The following is a 13,198-nucleotide window of genomic DNA, read 5'->3' as shown; positions in this document are numbered from 1 at the left end:
TGTGGCACCTTATCAAATGCTTTCTGAAAGTCCTGATAAATAATATCATAAGCTCCACTTTGATCAGATCCTTTTGTTTCCTCCTCATAGAATTCAAGTATGTTAGTAAAACATGACCTTCCTCTTCTGAACCCATGCTTCCTTAATCCTTAATAATTCCTTCCATTAATTGTCCTGTAATGCACATTCAGCTTACTGGCCTACAGTTGCTTGGATCTGCCCTGTCACCCTTTTTATATAATGGGATGATATTTGCCATTTTCCAGTCCTTCAGAATCTGTCCAGTGTGCAGTGACTTTTTAAAAATTTGTGTCAGATAGAGAGGTGCTGTGAATGACAGTTGGAACAGCAAGCAATAACAACAGGGTCAGCTTTAAAAAAATAAATAAATACATTTTTGCGTAATCCATTCTACTAATTTACTCAAGCAATGTAGGGTACTTTGGCTGGTAATTTTTTTATAGCTCTTCGCCTCATCTTTATCATTTCTAATTTTGCATTTGATTTTTCTTTGTCTTTCCTAACTGGCTCACAATCTGTTTTGGACCTGTGATTCCCAGGATAATGTGAGAAGACATGAACATTACACGTGACCAGGTGACTAAACCACAGCATGTGAACACGTAGGCACACTTCACCATATCCTGAGAATCCCATTTGCAGGAGTGTGTTTAAAAATGGTGGCATGAAGTGTGGAAATAACTCAGACTGGGATTGCACATCTCCAATATCCAGCCCCTCCCAAAACATTCAACCCCGCCCCCTTCTGCAGGTTGCAGTAAGATGGACTTGGAATGAAAGAGTAAATGATCAGGAGTTAACGCCAGTGGCACACAATTTAAAATCATCCAAGATTTTTTGTGTACCTAAAGCAGGGGAAGCCCATATTGTAGGTAATTGATTGAGTAAAGCATTGTGCATATTTGAGTAGCCATTTTGTTTTCTGGTTTAATATCATGGTAATTAATGTGTCCACTAAAATATATCAGAGTAAAAGTAGCCATTTGCATTTGAAAATGTAGCAAATGAAAAGTAGCCATAAAATGTTACACTCTAGTAAAACAGAAATATTCCCAAGACATACTCAAATGCAATAATAAAGTTTTTTTCTATGGAGATACTACATACCACTGCTTTACATTTTTATACCCCTTGTAAAAGAAGTGTCACTTTTTGTGTGATGCTTTTGGTGCAGCCTTTGATTCTTGTGTGCTTAAGTGCATCTGCTTCTCTGCTATACTAGTTAGTCACAACCAGGCATCCTCAGCAAAGGCTGCATTGGTGATCTGAAAGAAGTCTGCGGGACCTTGATAAAGTCTTAAAAATTTTAAAGAAAAAATAATTTCTGTACAGAAAATGGTTATAGATCACTTTATAAAGTTTTTGCCTTTTAGAAACAGTGGTGCTGTGTTACGATGTGACTGACATCACGGTATCTGCTGAAGTGTTGACAGATGAATGTTCGGTCTCCAAATTCATATCAGCTTTATAAGCGACATGGCGACAGTATTCATAAGTGACGTGTCTTATCCACTGCTGGCTGTTTCTTTCTGGCCTGAACAGGATGACAAAGACCTTGGGCAGAGTGATGCAGCCAAGAATACCCCAAGAGGATAACACGATGGACACCCCAAGTATGACTGTCTGCAGGTCTTTGTTTTGACTCACAATTATAAGAAGTGTGCAGGCCCAGATGGCAAGGAAGATCAGCATGCTGAAGGAAATCGATCGGGACTCACTAAATGTGGGAGGAAGTGCATTGCTCTTGATCGCCAAAACCCATGAGATCAAACATAGCAAAACAAGGTAGCCGAAAGAAATTAGATACCAATAAATGTTGTTGCAGTCACAGGCCACATTAGTAATTCTTTGTCCTTTTGGAAGATAAGTGGAATGAAGAGGATCAATCAACATCCATGCCAAACAAATGGCTACCTCTCCCAGAGTTCCCACTGTGATGATAATAATGTAGAGGTGAAGCTGAAGCTTGCTTGGCCTTGCTGCTGTGTTGGCAAAGGCGATCAAAATTCGGCAGGACCTGGCAAGAATACTGGAGAGGCAGACCGAGAACCCCATAGCTGAAAGAGGCAGGCCTATCAGACATGTGTTTTTTGTTGGGGTCACAGCAAATAGGAAAGCACTGGAGAAAGCAATAATGAGACCTGCCAGGTAGCAATAGAAGATGTTCCCTCCAGAAGTTTTCACAATGGGGGTCTTGATATGCGTCAAAAAAACTGCCAGAGACCCCAAACATAGGAGGATGCCCAGCGGGGAAAGGATGTAGATCAAAACTTCATGGGCGATAGTGAGAGGCAGGCAGTCTGCAAGAATAAAACGGAACAGAAGAAAAGGACATCAGCCACGTGAAATAAATGAGGCTCAGCAATGCCGGCTGTTAAAGTTCAGCTGGCAAGTCTGCTTTCTTATTTCGTTGGAGACTGGGGTTTATATGAAATTAAATTGCTGTATACTCCATGTGAGAGTGTAAAACCAATAACAGACAAAAAGTAATGAACACCTTAGAATTCCAAGTATAAACATGTATAGTGGGTATGAGGCGGGATGGGTCAGAAAAGGAAGACCATCATCCATCCTTCCAGTTCAGGTTTGGCTTCACAGCCTATTTTTTATTTTGTGATGGATGAAACAATAAATGCTTTTAGATATATAAACATACTGTAGACCCATACAGGGGCACCCTCACCCCACCTATCATACTGTACGAAGTGAAAATGAGTGAATAAGGAGAAACCAAATTATGAACCAACAGAAAGCAGCCATTGACTTGTTGAAGAGCATGCAGCTAATTTTCAATTTTAGATCTGGAAGACTGACTAATCCTGCACTCAGATAGTTCCAGAAGGACACCATTATAGAAAGGAGACCAACAGACTGAAGGAGTAGCAAGGACAGGAAATTTCCAATGGGAGCTGCAAAGGAAGCAGTCATATGAAACCTTCACTGGATGGGAGAAAAAGAAAGTGATGGTCTTGAAGCCTATTGTGACCGCACTGAATACAAAACAGCAAAGCAACCATGGACGGGTTGTAAGTCTATCACAGAGCATACTCAAACACACACACACAAACAAACAACAAGTAATTTAACATGGGTGTCTTTGAAATTAATTTAAAAAATAAGCACTCAGAAGAAAAACCTGTTCAAACAATGAGAGGAAATGTAAACGTCACACAGGTAAATATCATGGCAGAAGTGAAAATCATGGAACCTCTGGAGTTGTAAAGACAGGAACATTTACTCAGACTGCTAATCATATTTATACAGTGTGTGTATGTGTATATGTGTATATATACAGTATATATATATATACTGTATATATATATATATATCCTTATATATAATTTGATACTATCCGTATGTATGGTGTTTATAGCAATACCTCGAGCAGCCACAAGAGCAGCGGCTGCGGGAAGGATGCGTAGTAAACGAAGTCAGATGACTGATGGGGAACGTAGACTTGCTAACGTGACCACACGTACATAACGAGCACAACAAACGGATGAGCAGCGTACGGCTACAAATGCTACTAACGCTGAAAGAAATCGTGCAAATCGGACACAAAGGACAGATGAAGAACATGTACTACAGAATGATACTAACGCTGACAGACATCGTGCCAGCCGTGCACAAGCGACTGAAGAAGCTCGAGTAGCCGCAAATGCAGCACGGGTTGAAAGAAATCGAGCAGCCCGTGCCTTGCAGAGGTCTATTTTAACCACAAATCAGTGCCATGATAACAAAATCTTTTCAAGGACATAGCAAAACAAATAATTCTTTGCAGAGAATGTATGGATTTCACAAACGTTGAACTTGTAGCCCGATTCGATCGGGCTCCCAGTCGCTAGTATATATATATATATATATATATATATATATATATATATATATATATATATATATATATATATATATATATATATATATATATATATATATATATATATATATATATATGTATTGTGACAGATTGGGGCCGCTATCCTCCCTTGAACCCCTGTCCAAGACACCAGATAAAAGTCCAATAGTTGACTTTATTAATCTTCCACAGTGCACAAAGCACCCTCTCCTCCACTACTCATAAACAAACCAACAACCAATCGCAAATACAATCCTCCACTCCCAGATGCGTTGCCACCCTTCCATGTAGCTCAGCTCCCCGTCTGGGAGCTCCCACAGTCCTTTTATACACCCTGACCCGGAAGTGTTCCCAATCCCCAGTCCATGTGATTCTTTATCACTTCCGGGTCAGGTACAAGTCCTTTTCTTCAGCCCGGAAGCATGTCATTTCTGTTGTCGCTCTTCATATGACGCACTTCTGGGTTATAGGGCAAAAATGATTCTTTGGTCCTCATTGCAGCTCACTCTTGCGGCCCCTGTGGTATCCAGCAGGGTCGTGTATAAAAACTACATAGTCCATGATTCCCTGCTGGTCTTCAGGGCACCTCCATACTGCAGGGAGGGCTCCATCTTAACGGCTCCTTTTAAGCTGCACCCAGGAGTAATCCAGGTGGCTAGAATCACAGGTGTGGTGAAAGCCCAAAGTAGGGCTCTGCAGCTCCCCATGGTGGCTACCACGGAACCCAACAGAGCTGTGGCAAACTCCAGTTTTCATGGAGCCCTGTAGGGATCTGAGATGCCCCTGCAACCCAGGGGCACTGCCATCTAGCTCTCCAGGTGAGTCAGAGCCCTATGTACATCTGCTTTCCTGGTCCTTCCATTATGACAGCCTCCTGGCTGGGAAAGAGCCCCAGCCATCTGTCTGTCACAATAGATGAGCAAAGAAATTCATGAGAGTAATTAATTAAACTCAGTCTGTGGTCTCATGAACAGGTGCCACATCAAATACTCCCCTTGAATAGCGAAGGACTAATTAATCTTTTCACTGATCAACAAACATTGTTTATCCTGCTTTGATTATTGTTTTAAATACAGCCATATATGATGCAAGGGTAATGGATTCGGGAGGAGGAACATTAGCTCTTTATCGACAATTCAAATCTCACAAGTTTATTCAAGACTTACTGTAAGACCTTGAATCCATTGAGATATTTATAATAAAATACCACCTATTTGATAATTTTCTAATGTGGCTCTCTTTTTCTTCCACAATATGTATAATATGTATAATATATAGCATATAGACTGTAGGGGGCACTCTTGAACAAGCTCTGAACCCAAATAATGGAAAGATTTTTATTCCAAGAAGTAATAATAACAGGGATACAGGGTACTGAAGACTAAAAAACAATAATAAGGACAACACAACAAACCCTAAACCCTCCCTGGGCCTACGTAATTTTGGATGGTAATCCTATGAAATCTTTCCCATCTAAACTGTACCTTAAGTTCCTGACGCATTCTGATTGTTAGGTGTATCAGATTTGCCCAACTCGAGCTGCTATCTTGTTGCTGGACCATGTCAATATGCATGACTGAAAATCACTGGGCATGTGAAATTTAGCTGCTGTGTGACAGATTTCCAGTAAGATTGTGCTTCCTACTTTTTCTGACGGCCAATATCATATTGTCTCGGTTTAACAGGTACTGTGAGTCCAGCCTCAATCTCCACCCTTTTTTCTTATTCCATTCTGTTGTGGTGTGTATAATGTGAGACATCAGATAGGTGAGCTTCTCTCCTGTTTGTGAGATCCATAACACCCGTGTTCCTTATTTCTTGTTGCTGCAATCCATGCATTGCACTTTCAGATGAACATTTATTGGTTGTCAGCTCTCATGCACACAGAGTCCACCCCTTCGACTAAAGACGAGGCAAGTCATGGACAAGTTGGAGTGACTCACTGGCCAAGTCATACTAGACAACTGGTTTTCAGTGGAGTGTATCTCTGAATTCCTCTGACTCACTAGGATTACATCAGTGGAGGCTGTGACTGAAATTCACTGGAAAAATTGTCTAATGTGGCATGGCCTTTATCAGTCTCCTCTGTCGATTTTCTGACCTCCCTTCCTCCTTCTCCTTCAGCATTAGTTGAGCTCCTGCCAACACTAAACCTCCCATCTTCAAGCAAACTGATACACTTTTGGAATAGGCACATTGATGGCCTTGGAATCTCCTGGAAGCAGCCTCTTAGTCCTACCCCTAGAGTCTCCAGGTCTCTCTGCAGTAATCAAAACCATACATTCCTTAAATGGACAGTCTGTCTCCATCACACCTGTCTATTATCGTGGAGCCAATAGAGACCCGCATATTCAATTGGAAGACATCTGACCTACACTATGTAATCTCCCACTGTCCTCCATTTTAATTTATATCCCAGGAGTAATTAGCACCCACCCTCCATGCAACATATTGGACCATAGCACCTTCTTTTAGTGATGAATTTCTATCACCAGAACTGTTACCACTGCCAGTGTACTTACCACTGTGGTATCTTTTGGCCCCACTGCTTCCCTGCACTGCCGTGTTTGTTTAGCCATAGCTCCGGAATTTGTTAATGGACAGAAATTTTTGGTTTCAAATCACTTTGTTTCCTGTCTGCTTAAACAAATCTGTGTATTTATGTGTATTCCTTATGTCATTCATAATCTGTAAAGTCAGCATTTGCAACTTGTCTCAGCGCTCAGTGCCTGCACTCTGTGAAGAACGCCATATAAAGCTTAACTGGAATGAATTGTAGCTGTGGGCCCTACCAAGCCTAATGTCACAATATTCACGTATTTGTAATGTTGATTTTGATGCTACAGTAATGTCTGTTGTGTTAAAAAATGGACAAAAGTGCTGAATATTTTTTAAGGACCAGGAGACAAAGAGCCTTTAACGGTAATCAACAGGAGAAGTGCTATTCTAGGCAGAGTACTGTGAAAAAGGTTCTAACCATATGTACGATGCTTCTCCCTACCTATCTACAATAGCTAAATACAGATTTACACTACATGGCCAAAAGCACATAAATACCCCTCCAAGTTACTGAGTTCAGGTGTTTCATTGTTGTCAGGTGCATAATCTCAAGCACACAGCTATGTTGGCAGTAGAATGGGTTGTACTGAAGGCCTCTGAGACTTTAAACATGGCTTTGTCATAGGATGCCACTTTTGCTACAAGTCAGTTTATGAAATTTCTGTTCTGCTGGTCAACTATAAGTGCTGTTACTGTGAAGTGGAAAGAGAAACAACAGCTCAGCCACAAGTAGTAGACCACACAAACTCACAGAGTGTGGCCACCAAATACTGAAGTGCATATCATGGAAAAATCATCTATCCTGTGTTGCATCACTCATAACACAGTTCCAAACAGCTTCTGGAAGCAACGTCAGTACAAGAACTGTGCCTATTGAGCTTCATGAAATGGGTTTCCATGGCCAAACAGTTGCACATATGCTTACTAAGAAGGTCACAATTTGCAATGCCAAATATTGGCTGGAGTTGCTGTAAAGCTTGCCGCCATTGAACTATGTAGTAGTGTTCTCTGGAGTGATGAATCATGCTTCACTATCTGGCAGTATGATGGACAAGTCTGGGTTTTGGTGGATTTCAGGAGAATGCTACCTTCCAGACTGTATAGTGCCTTCTCTAAAAGTAGGTGGATGAGGTATAATGGTCAGGGGTTGTTTTTCAGATTTGGGTTGGGCCACTTGAATCCAGTGAAAAGTACTGTTAATGCTACAGGACACATTTTAGACAATTTCTAACAACAGTTTGGGAAGGCCCTTTTCTGTTCTAGCATGATGGTGCCCCTATGCATAAAGCCAGGCCCATAAAAACATGGAGGAACTAAAGAAGCCTGCAAAGAGACTTGAGATTAACCCTACTGAACACCTGGAAGTACTTTTTTGTGGGTCTAGTGGTACGTTATTGAATGCTACAATATTGCTTGATGGGTGCCAGTGGGAGGAAATACTTTGCAGCTGACTCTTGTCGCTAGCTTTTACTAGATGACCAGAGTATCCTCGATAATACCAATAGCAGTGGGCAATGTTTGTGCAAAATAACAAAATACTTTTGTAGCTATTATCAGAAAACACAATTCTTTGTCAAAATAAGGTAAAGAATTTTAGAGAAAAGCTTCTCTAATAAGGTAGAGAAAAATATTTAATGATAATTTGAAAATAAAAGAAAGCTTAATAATAATAAAAACCTCCTAGTGGTTACTTGTACTTACCCGTCCCATTGCTAAAAGTCCCTTCTGAGCAGTTCTGACACTGGCTACAGCAGTCTCCGATCATTTCAATTCTTTCCATGATTTTACAGGATTTAGAACACAAAGATGGGTTTTGCTAAAGAAAAAATCAAATGGAAAATAACACACAGCTTTGACTACTAATTGCCATATTTTTTTCTGAACAATAACAATGATGACCAACCACTAGACCTCTCCTTAATGACCCATGATGTCCCTGAACCCCAGTGCCACTTAAGCAGATGTTGTATTTATGCAACTTCTAGTCCTGGAGTATGTCAGACTTATTGACTGTTCTTGCTGATCTCATCACTGGACTTTGCCAGTTAATGTGACTGAAAATCATGGGCATGTCAAATTTAGTGACTGCATGCCAATCTTCCAGCGTGGTTGTGTTCAAAAACATGTTGCCTAACAGAGCTGGTGTTGTACAGAGGGTTAATGGGTCTTGATGATAGTTTGGCCTTATTTTGGAAGTGAGCACAGAATGGTATTTAAATGGTTTCTCCTTGCAAGGAGCATACATCCTTAGAATGTGCGTGATGGAGGACAATGACACACTCAAATAAATATAAAAGTGTGAAATCCATTTAGAGCAGGAAGACAGAAATAATACAAATGTAGGGCCAACGGACAACACTTAAATACAAGGGCTGGTGTTTCTCTTTGAAGATAAAAGCTAAATATCTTTACCATCACTGATATCCAAAATTCTATTGTTGTTCTGGGAATAACCAATAAAGTGTACTTACGGAAAGAGAGATGTTGTAGCATGTCAAAGTTTTGTGGTTTGTAGTTGCTGCAGTTAGGTATGCTGTGTAGACATATTCATTTTCAATTGCATTCATAATGTAATCTGGGAGAGGTGATGTTGTGTTCTACACAAAAATAGAATTAGAGCAGTTTAATATATTTCCATTTCAAACAATAATTTTGCAAGAACCCAAGTTTGTAAAACTTTGCAATGTTACAGATTATCAATGTTTATGTTTTTTTGTTCATTTGTTCACTTTTTAAATCTGATTTTGCAAGTACAGGGACACAGAGGACCCCTTTACACCTGGATTTAACATGTGTTTTGTACGTGGACTGTAGCCAAGTATATTCAATGTCCACATCATTGCCTGATACAGGTTTGCTGTCCACTTACCTGCTTTTATGGAGATTAAAAAACGCACAGCAATTAAAAGATGCACAAGTGAAATGACCTGAGTTGAGGACTGCACAAAGTACACTTGTTTTCTAATGCTATTGTGTATTTGTAATATCTAGCACTGTCATTATTTTATGTAAAAATGTCTTCTAAGAATATTTTTAAACTGTTTTGTTTAAAGAAAGATTTTCTGAACAAGAAAGAATATACTCAAAGTGAAAAGAGTAAAAAGAGACATTGTTTTCAGGGTTTTACTGATAAGAACAGCTATGATTCTTTCATGTTTTCTTAACCTCCCCACCAGAGTCTTTGGACGATTCTGTTAAATGCTATTTCAGAATTTGAAATTTGTTTTTGTGCAGTGGTGTGTAAAGCTACTGCTTGTGACATCATTTAGAAATGTTGATCTTGAACACAAAGTACACTTCAATATTCTATCTATCTATCTATCTATCTATCTATCTATCTATCTATCTATCTATCTACGAGGTGTGGCAGAAAAGTAATGAGACTGATTTTTTATTTACCAAAGTTTTTATTTTTTTCAAACATCAATGTTATCCCCTTCAAAGTAGTTCCCTTGGGTAGCTACACACCGATGGAGACGTTGTTCCCACTGTTGGTAGCAGTGCTGGAAGTCTTCAACCGGTATGGTCTTCAGCATGTCCGTTACACTCTTTTGGATGTTTTCTAAAGTCCCGAAATGACGTCCTTTGAGGACATTTTTCAGTTTAGGAAAAAGGAAAAAGTCACACGGACTGAGGTCAGGTGAATAAGGGGGTTGGGGAACCACAGGAATGCCTTTTGAGGTCAAAAATTCTGTTATGGAGAGGGCAGTGTGACATGGGGCGTTGTCATGATGGAGCATCCATTTGTCTGCAATGTCTGGTCTCACGCGAATGACCCTTTTTCTGAGCCTTTCAAGGACGTCTTTATAAAAAACTTGATTGACAGTTTGTCCTGGAGGAACAAATTCTTTGTGGACGATTCCCCTTTTGTGCGTGCGTGACGCACAACCAAAAACACAACTTCGCTAATAGCAGTCACAAAAATCACGTAGTTAACGGAAGGAGTTGAAACTCGCACTGAGCTATGGGAGGGTACTGATACACGTGCTCTATCAAGGACAACAGCGCAGCATTGCCAAATCGCTTGCAGTGTTGCCAGTCTCATTACTTTTCTGCCACACCTCATATATAGAGCCCAATGTCTGTCTGTCTGTCTGTCTGTCTGTCTGCTTTTCACAATTGAACTTTAGATTGTGGTTGATTTTGCGACTTCTCTCATTGTGCTAAGAATCATAGTTCACTTGCAGGAACAATATATTTTTAGCTAATCTGAGACAGAGGCTGTGGGATGAAGGTAGGGGGAAGCATGACATGAGGAGTGGGGAGCCGGGCAGGACCCTCCTCGCTGTTCTGTTTCACTTCTATGTGGGCAGAACCGCAGGGGACGGCTAGTCTGTTAAATAATGATTTTCATTTCTATCTTTCCATCCATCCATCCATTATCCAACCCGCTATATCCTAACTACAGGGTCACAAGGTCCAGCCAACACAGGGCGCAAGGTAGGAAACAAACCCTGGGCAGGGTGCTAGCCCACCACAGGATGTGCACACACACACACACACACACACACACACACACGGGACAATTTAGGATCACCAATGCACCTAACCTGCATGTCTTGGGACTGTGGGAGGAAACCCATGCAGACAGGGAGAACATGCAAACTCCACACAGGGAGGCAGACAGCGCTACCACTGCGCCACCAATTTAAGTACAATATTAATTGTGGCTCTCCACAGATGACAAAGCTGCAGATGTAAGGCACATGAAGATTTCTGGTTTTCCGCCTTAGTACAAAGAGACCTCTTTTTTTTTTTTCTTTTGCATATAGAACAAAATCAAAAACACACCATTCTCTATCCTGCAAGCCTGTCCGGAGCTGCTGCTTAAAGGCTGTGGCAGAAGGCAGGAGTAAGCCCTGGACCGTGTACCAGACCCATTCAGGAGCACATCCTTGTTCACACAGGGTCAATGAGTTCTCAGTTCTCATAACCTGCATGTCTTGTGGAGATATGGCAGGGAAACCCCCACAGATGGAGGGAGAACAGACAACAACTGGGTGCATTATTGAAATATGTCTCTGAGGGATGGCAGCACTAACCACTTTTCTGTCCCTGCCATCCTCCATGTGTTGCATTCTTCCGAAAATAAATAATGAAAAGGAGCTTAAATCTACCCACAGCGCCACCATGCCACCCTACTTCTATCTATCTACCTATTATATTGTGCCTTTCACATCTATCTATCTATCTATCTATCTATCTATCTATCTATCTATCTATCTATCTATCTATCTATCTATCTATCTATCTATGGCACCTAACAGTTCTCTGTTTATATTTAAACATTACATTTTGTGTTATGCCAGATTTCTTTTGTATACTATATTTAGTATCATTATAATCAATGTACTGTATATTACACTGGACTCATAAGTGGAAGTATGCTTAATGAGAATAAATTGAATAGACCTGAAGTTTTCTATTTTACTAGTTGTGTCTAGAATTGGGCCCTAGAATCTGGCTATTATTATGCAAACAGAACAAATTAATGAATATATATATAATGTGTTGCAATTATTATTACTGTTATTACCCAAAATATATTGCTTAATTAACTTCATTAAATGATATAACCTAAGAGTCAAAATTAATTCACATTTTCACCTTTGCACAGCAACAATGGCAACTGTGACATCAAAGCATGTCATCAGAGGATTTTGGTATAAAATACTTGCACCTTTAAAGATTTAGACACACCTTTCCCTTTGTTTCTCTTGCTGCCTCCTGTAATGGTGTTTGTATCCATGCTAAGCACACCGTAATCTCAGTATCTTCTCAGTGATCTCCCTGCACATACTCAGGCTGGGAGTGTTCAGCTCTTTTGTAATCTTCAGGCAGACCATGGCCGTGATCCCTTCAACATGGCTGTTCATTTTAGTTACAGCACATTCACTTAATTGGCATTTCAGAAATAATTCTAGACATGTGAACTAACATCACACAAGAACAGCCATTGTCAGAGTTGCAATCTGTGCAGTGTTTTTGATGAGGCCAATCCAAGGTACAATTTAGAACATGGAACTAAATGTCCGGAGACAGATAATGCATGCACTCCAGTGCTAATGAACAGGACACCACAAACCCTCCCCACTCTCACCTCTGTATTTGACATGAGACTGCTTAGTTTATCACAGATCTCCCATCTTTGTTGCCCACTCCAAGTTTTATTACTTATTACCAATCTTGGTTTTACATTCAGAGCAGTACTGGAGTAAAAATTAAGAATAAAGGTGAAAACATTGTGAACTTCTAATGTGTACTTACGTTTTCTGACGCGAGTAAGGGGTTGGTCCAGTTCTGGCATCTGGACAGGTTTTCCAGACATGTGCTGTTGACAGCTTTATAAAGGACTTGAATGAGACTGTACGTCTGTCTTAGTAAACTCGTCTGTAAGTAATATGTATCATTACTGAAATCCCAAGTTTTGTTCTGACATTTTACAGTGACATTCAAGTTGTCTGCAGTTCCTTGGATTTCATATGTTTGATTTGATTGCGTCAAATTTACTTTGACTACCTGAGGAAAAAAAATACATAAAGTAAAGTGTTATCTTCAAAAAACAACTTCCAGAGAAGGTTTATAAAATTAAGCTACTGTAGTTAATGTTATAGATTTTCTTGAATGACAGCAATATAGACAGTCTTCAATAATGTTCGATTTTTTGTACAAAGAGGTCACAAAGATAAAAACTAACTGTGAAAAGTACAGACCAGAATATTCCAAATAATAGGTGGGTTGGCGATGAAAAATGAGCCCCTA

The 13,198-nt window shown here is 40.1% G+C and overlaps 1 protein-coding gene across 2 annotated transcripts in view; it reads right to left on the bottom strand.

The window, feature by feature from the left end:
- Positions 1-251: 251 nt before the first annotated feature.
- Positions 252-13,198, bottom strand: part of LOC120543221 (vomeronasal type-2 receptor 1-like) — a 51,548-nt gene continuing 38,601 nt past the window's right edge. For both annotated transcript variants that reach the window (XM_039776165.1, XM_039776164.1), the window contains exons 6-9: positions 12,704-12,955; positions 8,908-9,033; positions 8,138-8,252; positions 252-2,321 (exon numbers count right to left, since the gene is read on the bottom strand). In XM_039776165.1, coding sequence (XP_039632099.1) covers positions 1,411-2,321; positions 8,138-8,252; positions 8,908-9,033; positions 12,704-12,955 — 1,404 coding nt within the window. In that variant the 3' untranslated portion in view covers positions 252-1,410. The remainder of the gene's footprint in view (positions 2,322-8,137; positions 8,253-8,907; positions 9,034-12,703; positions 12,956-13,198) is intronic.

Source organism: Polypterus senegalus, chromosome 13 (genome assembly GCF_016835505.1).
Source record: "Polypterus senegalus isolate Bchr_013 chromosome 13, ASM1683550v1, whole genome shotgun sequence".
NCBI classification, from domain to species: Eukaryota; Metazoa; Chordata; class Cladistia; order Polypteriformes; family Polypteridae; genus Polypterus; species Polypterus senegalus.
The sequence above is the reverse complement of the archived record's forward strand: the minus strand, read 5'-3'. Positions and strand labels throughout refer to the sequence as shown.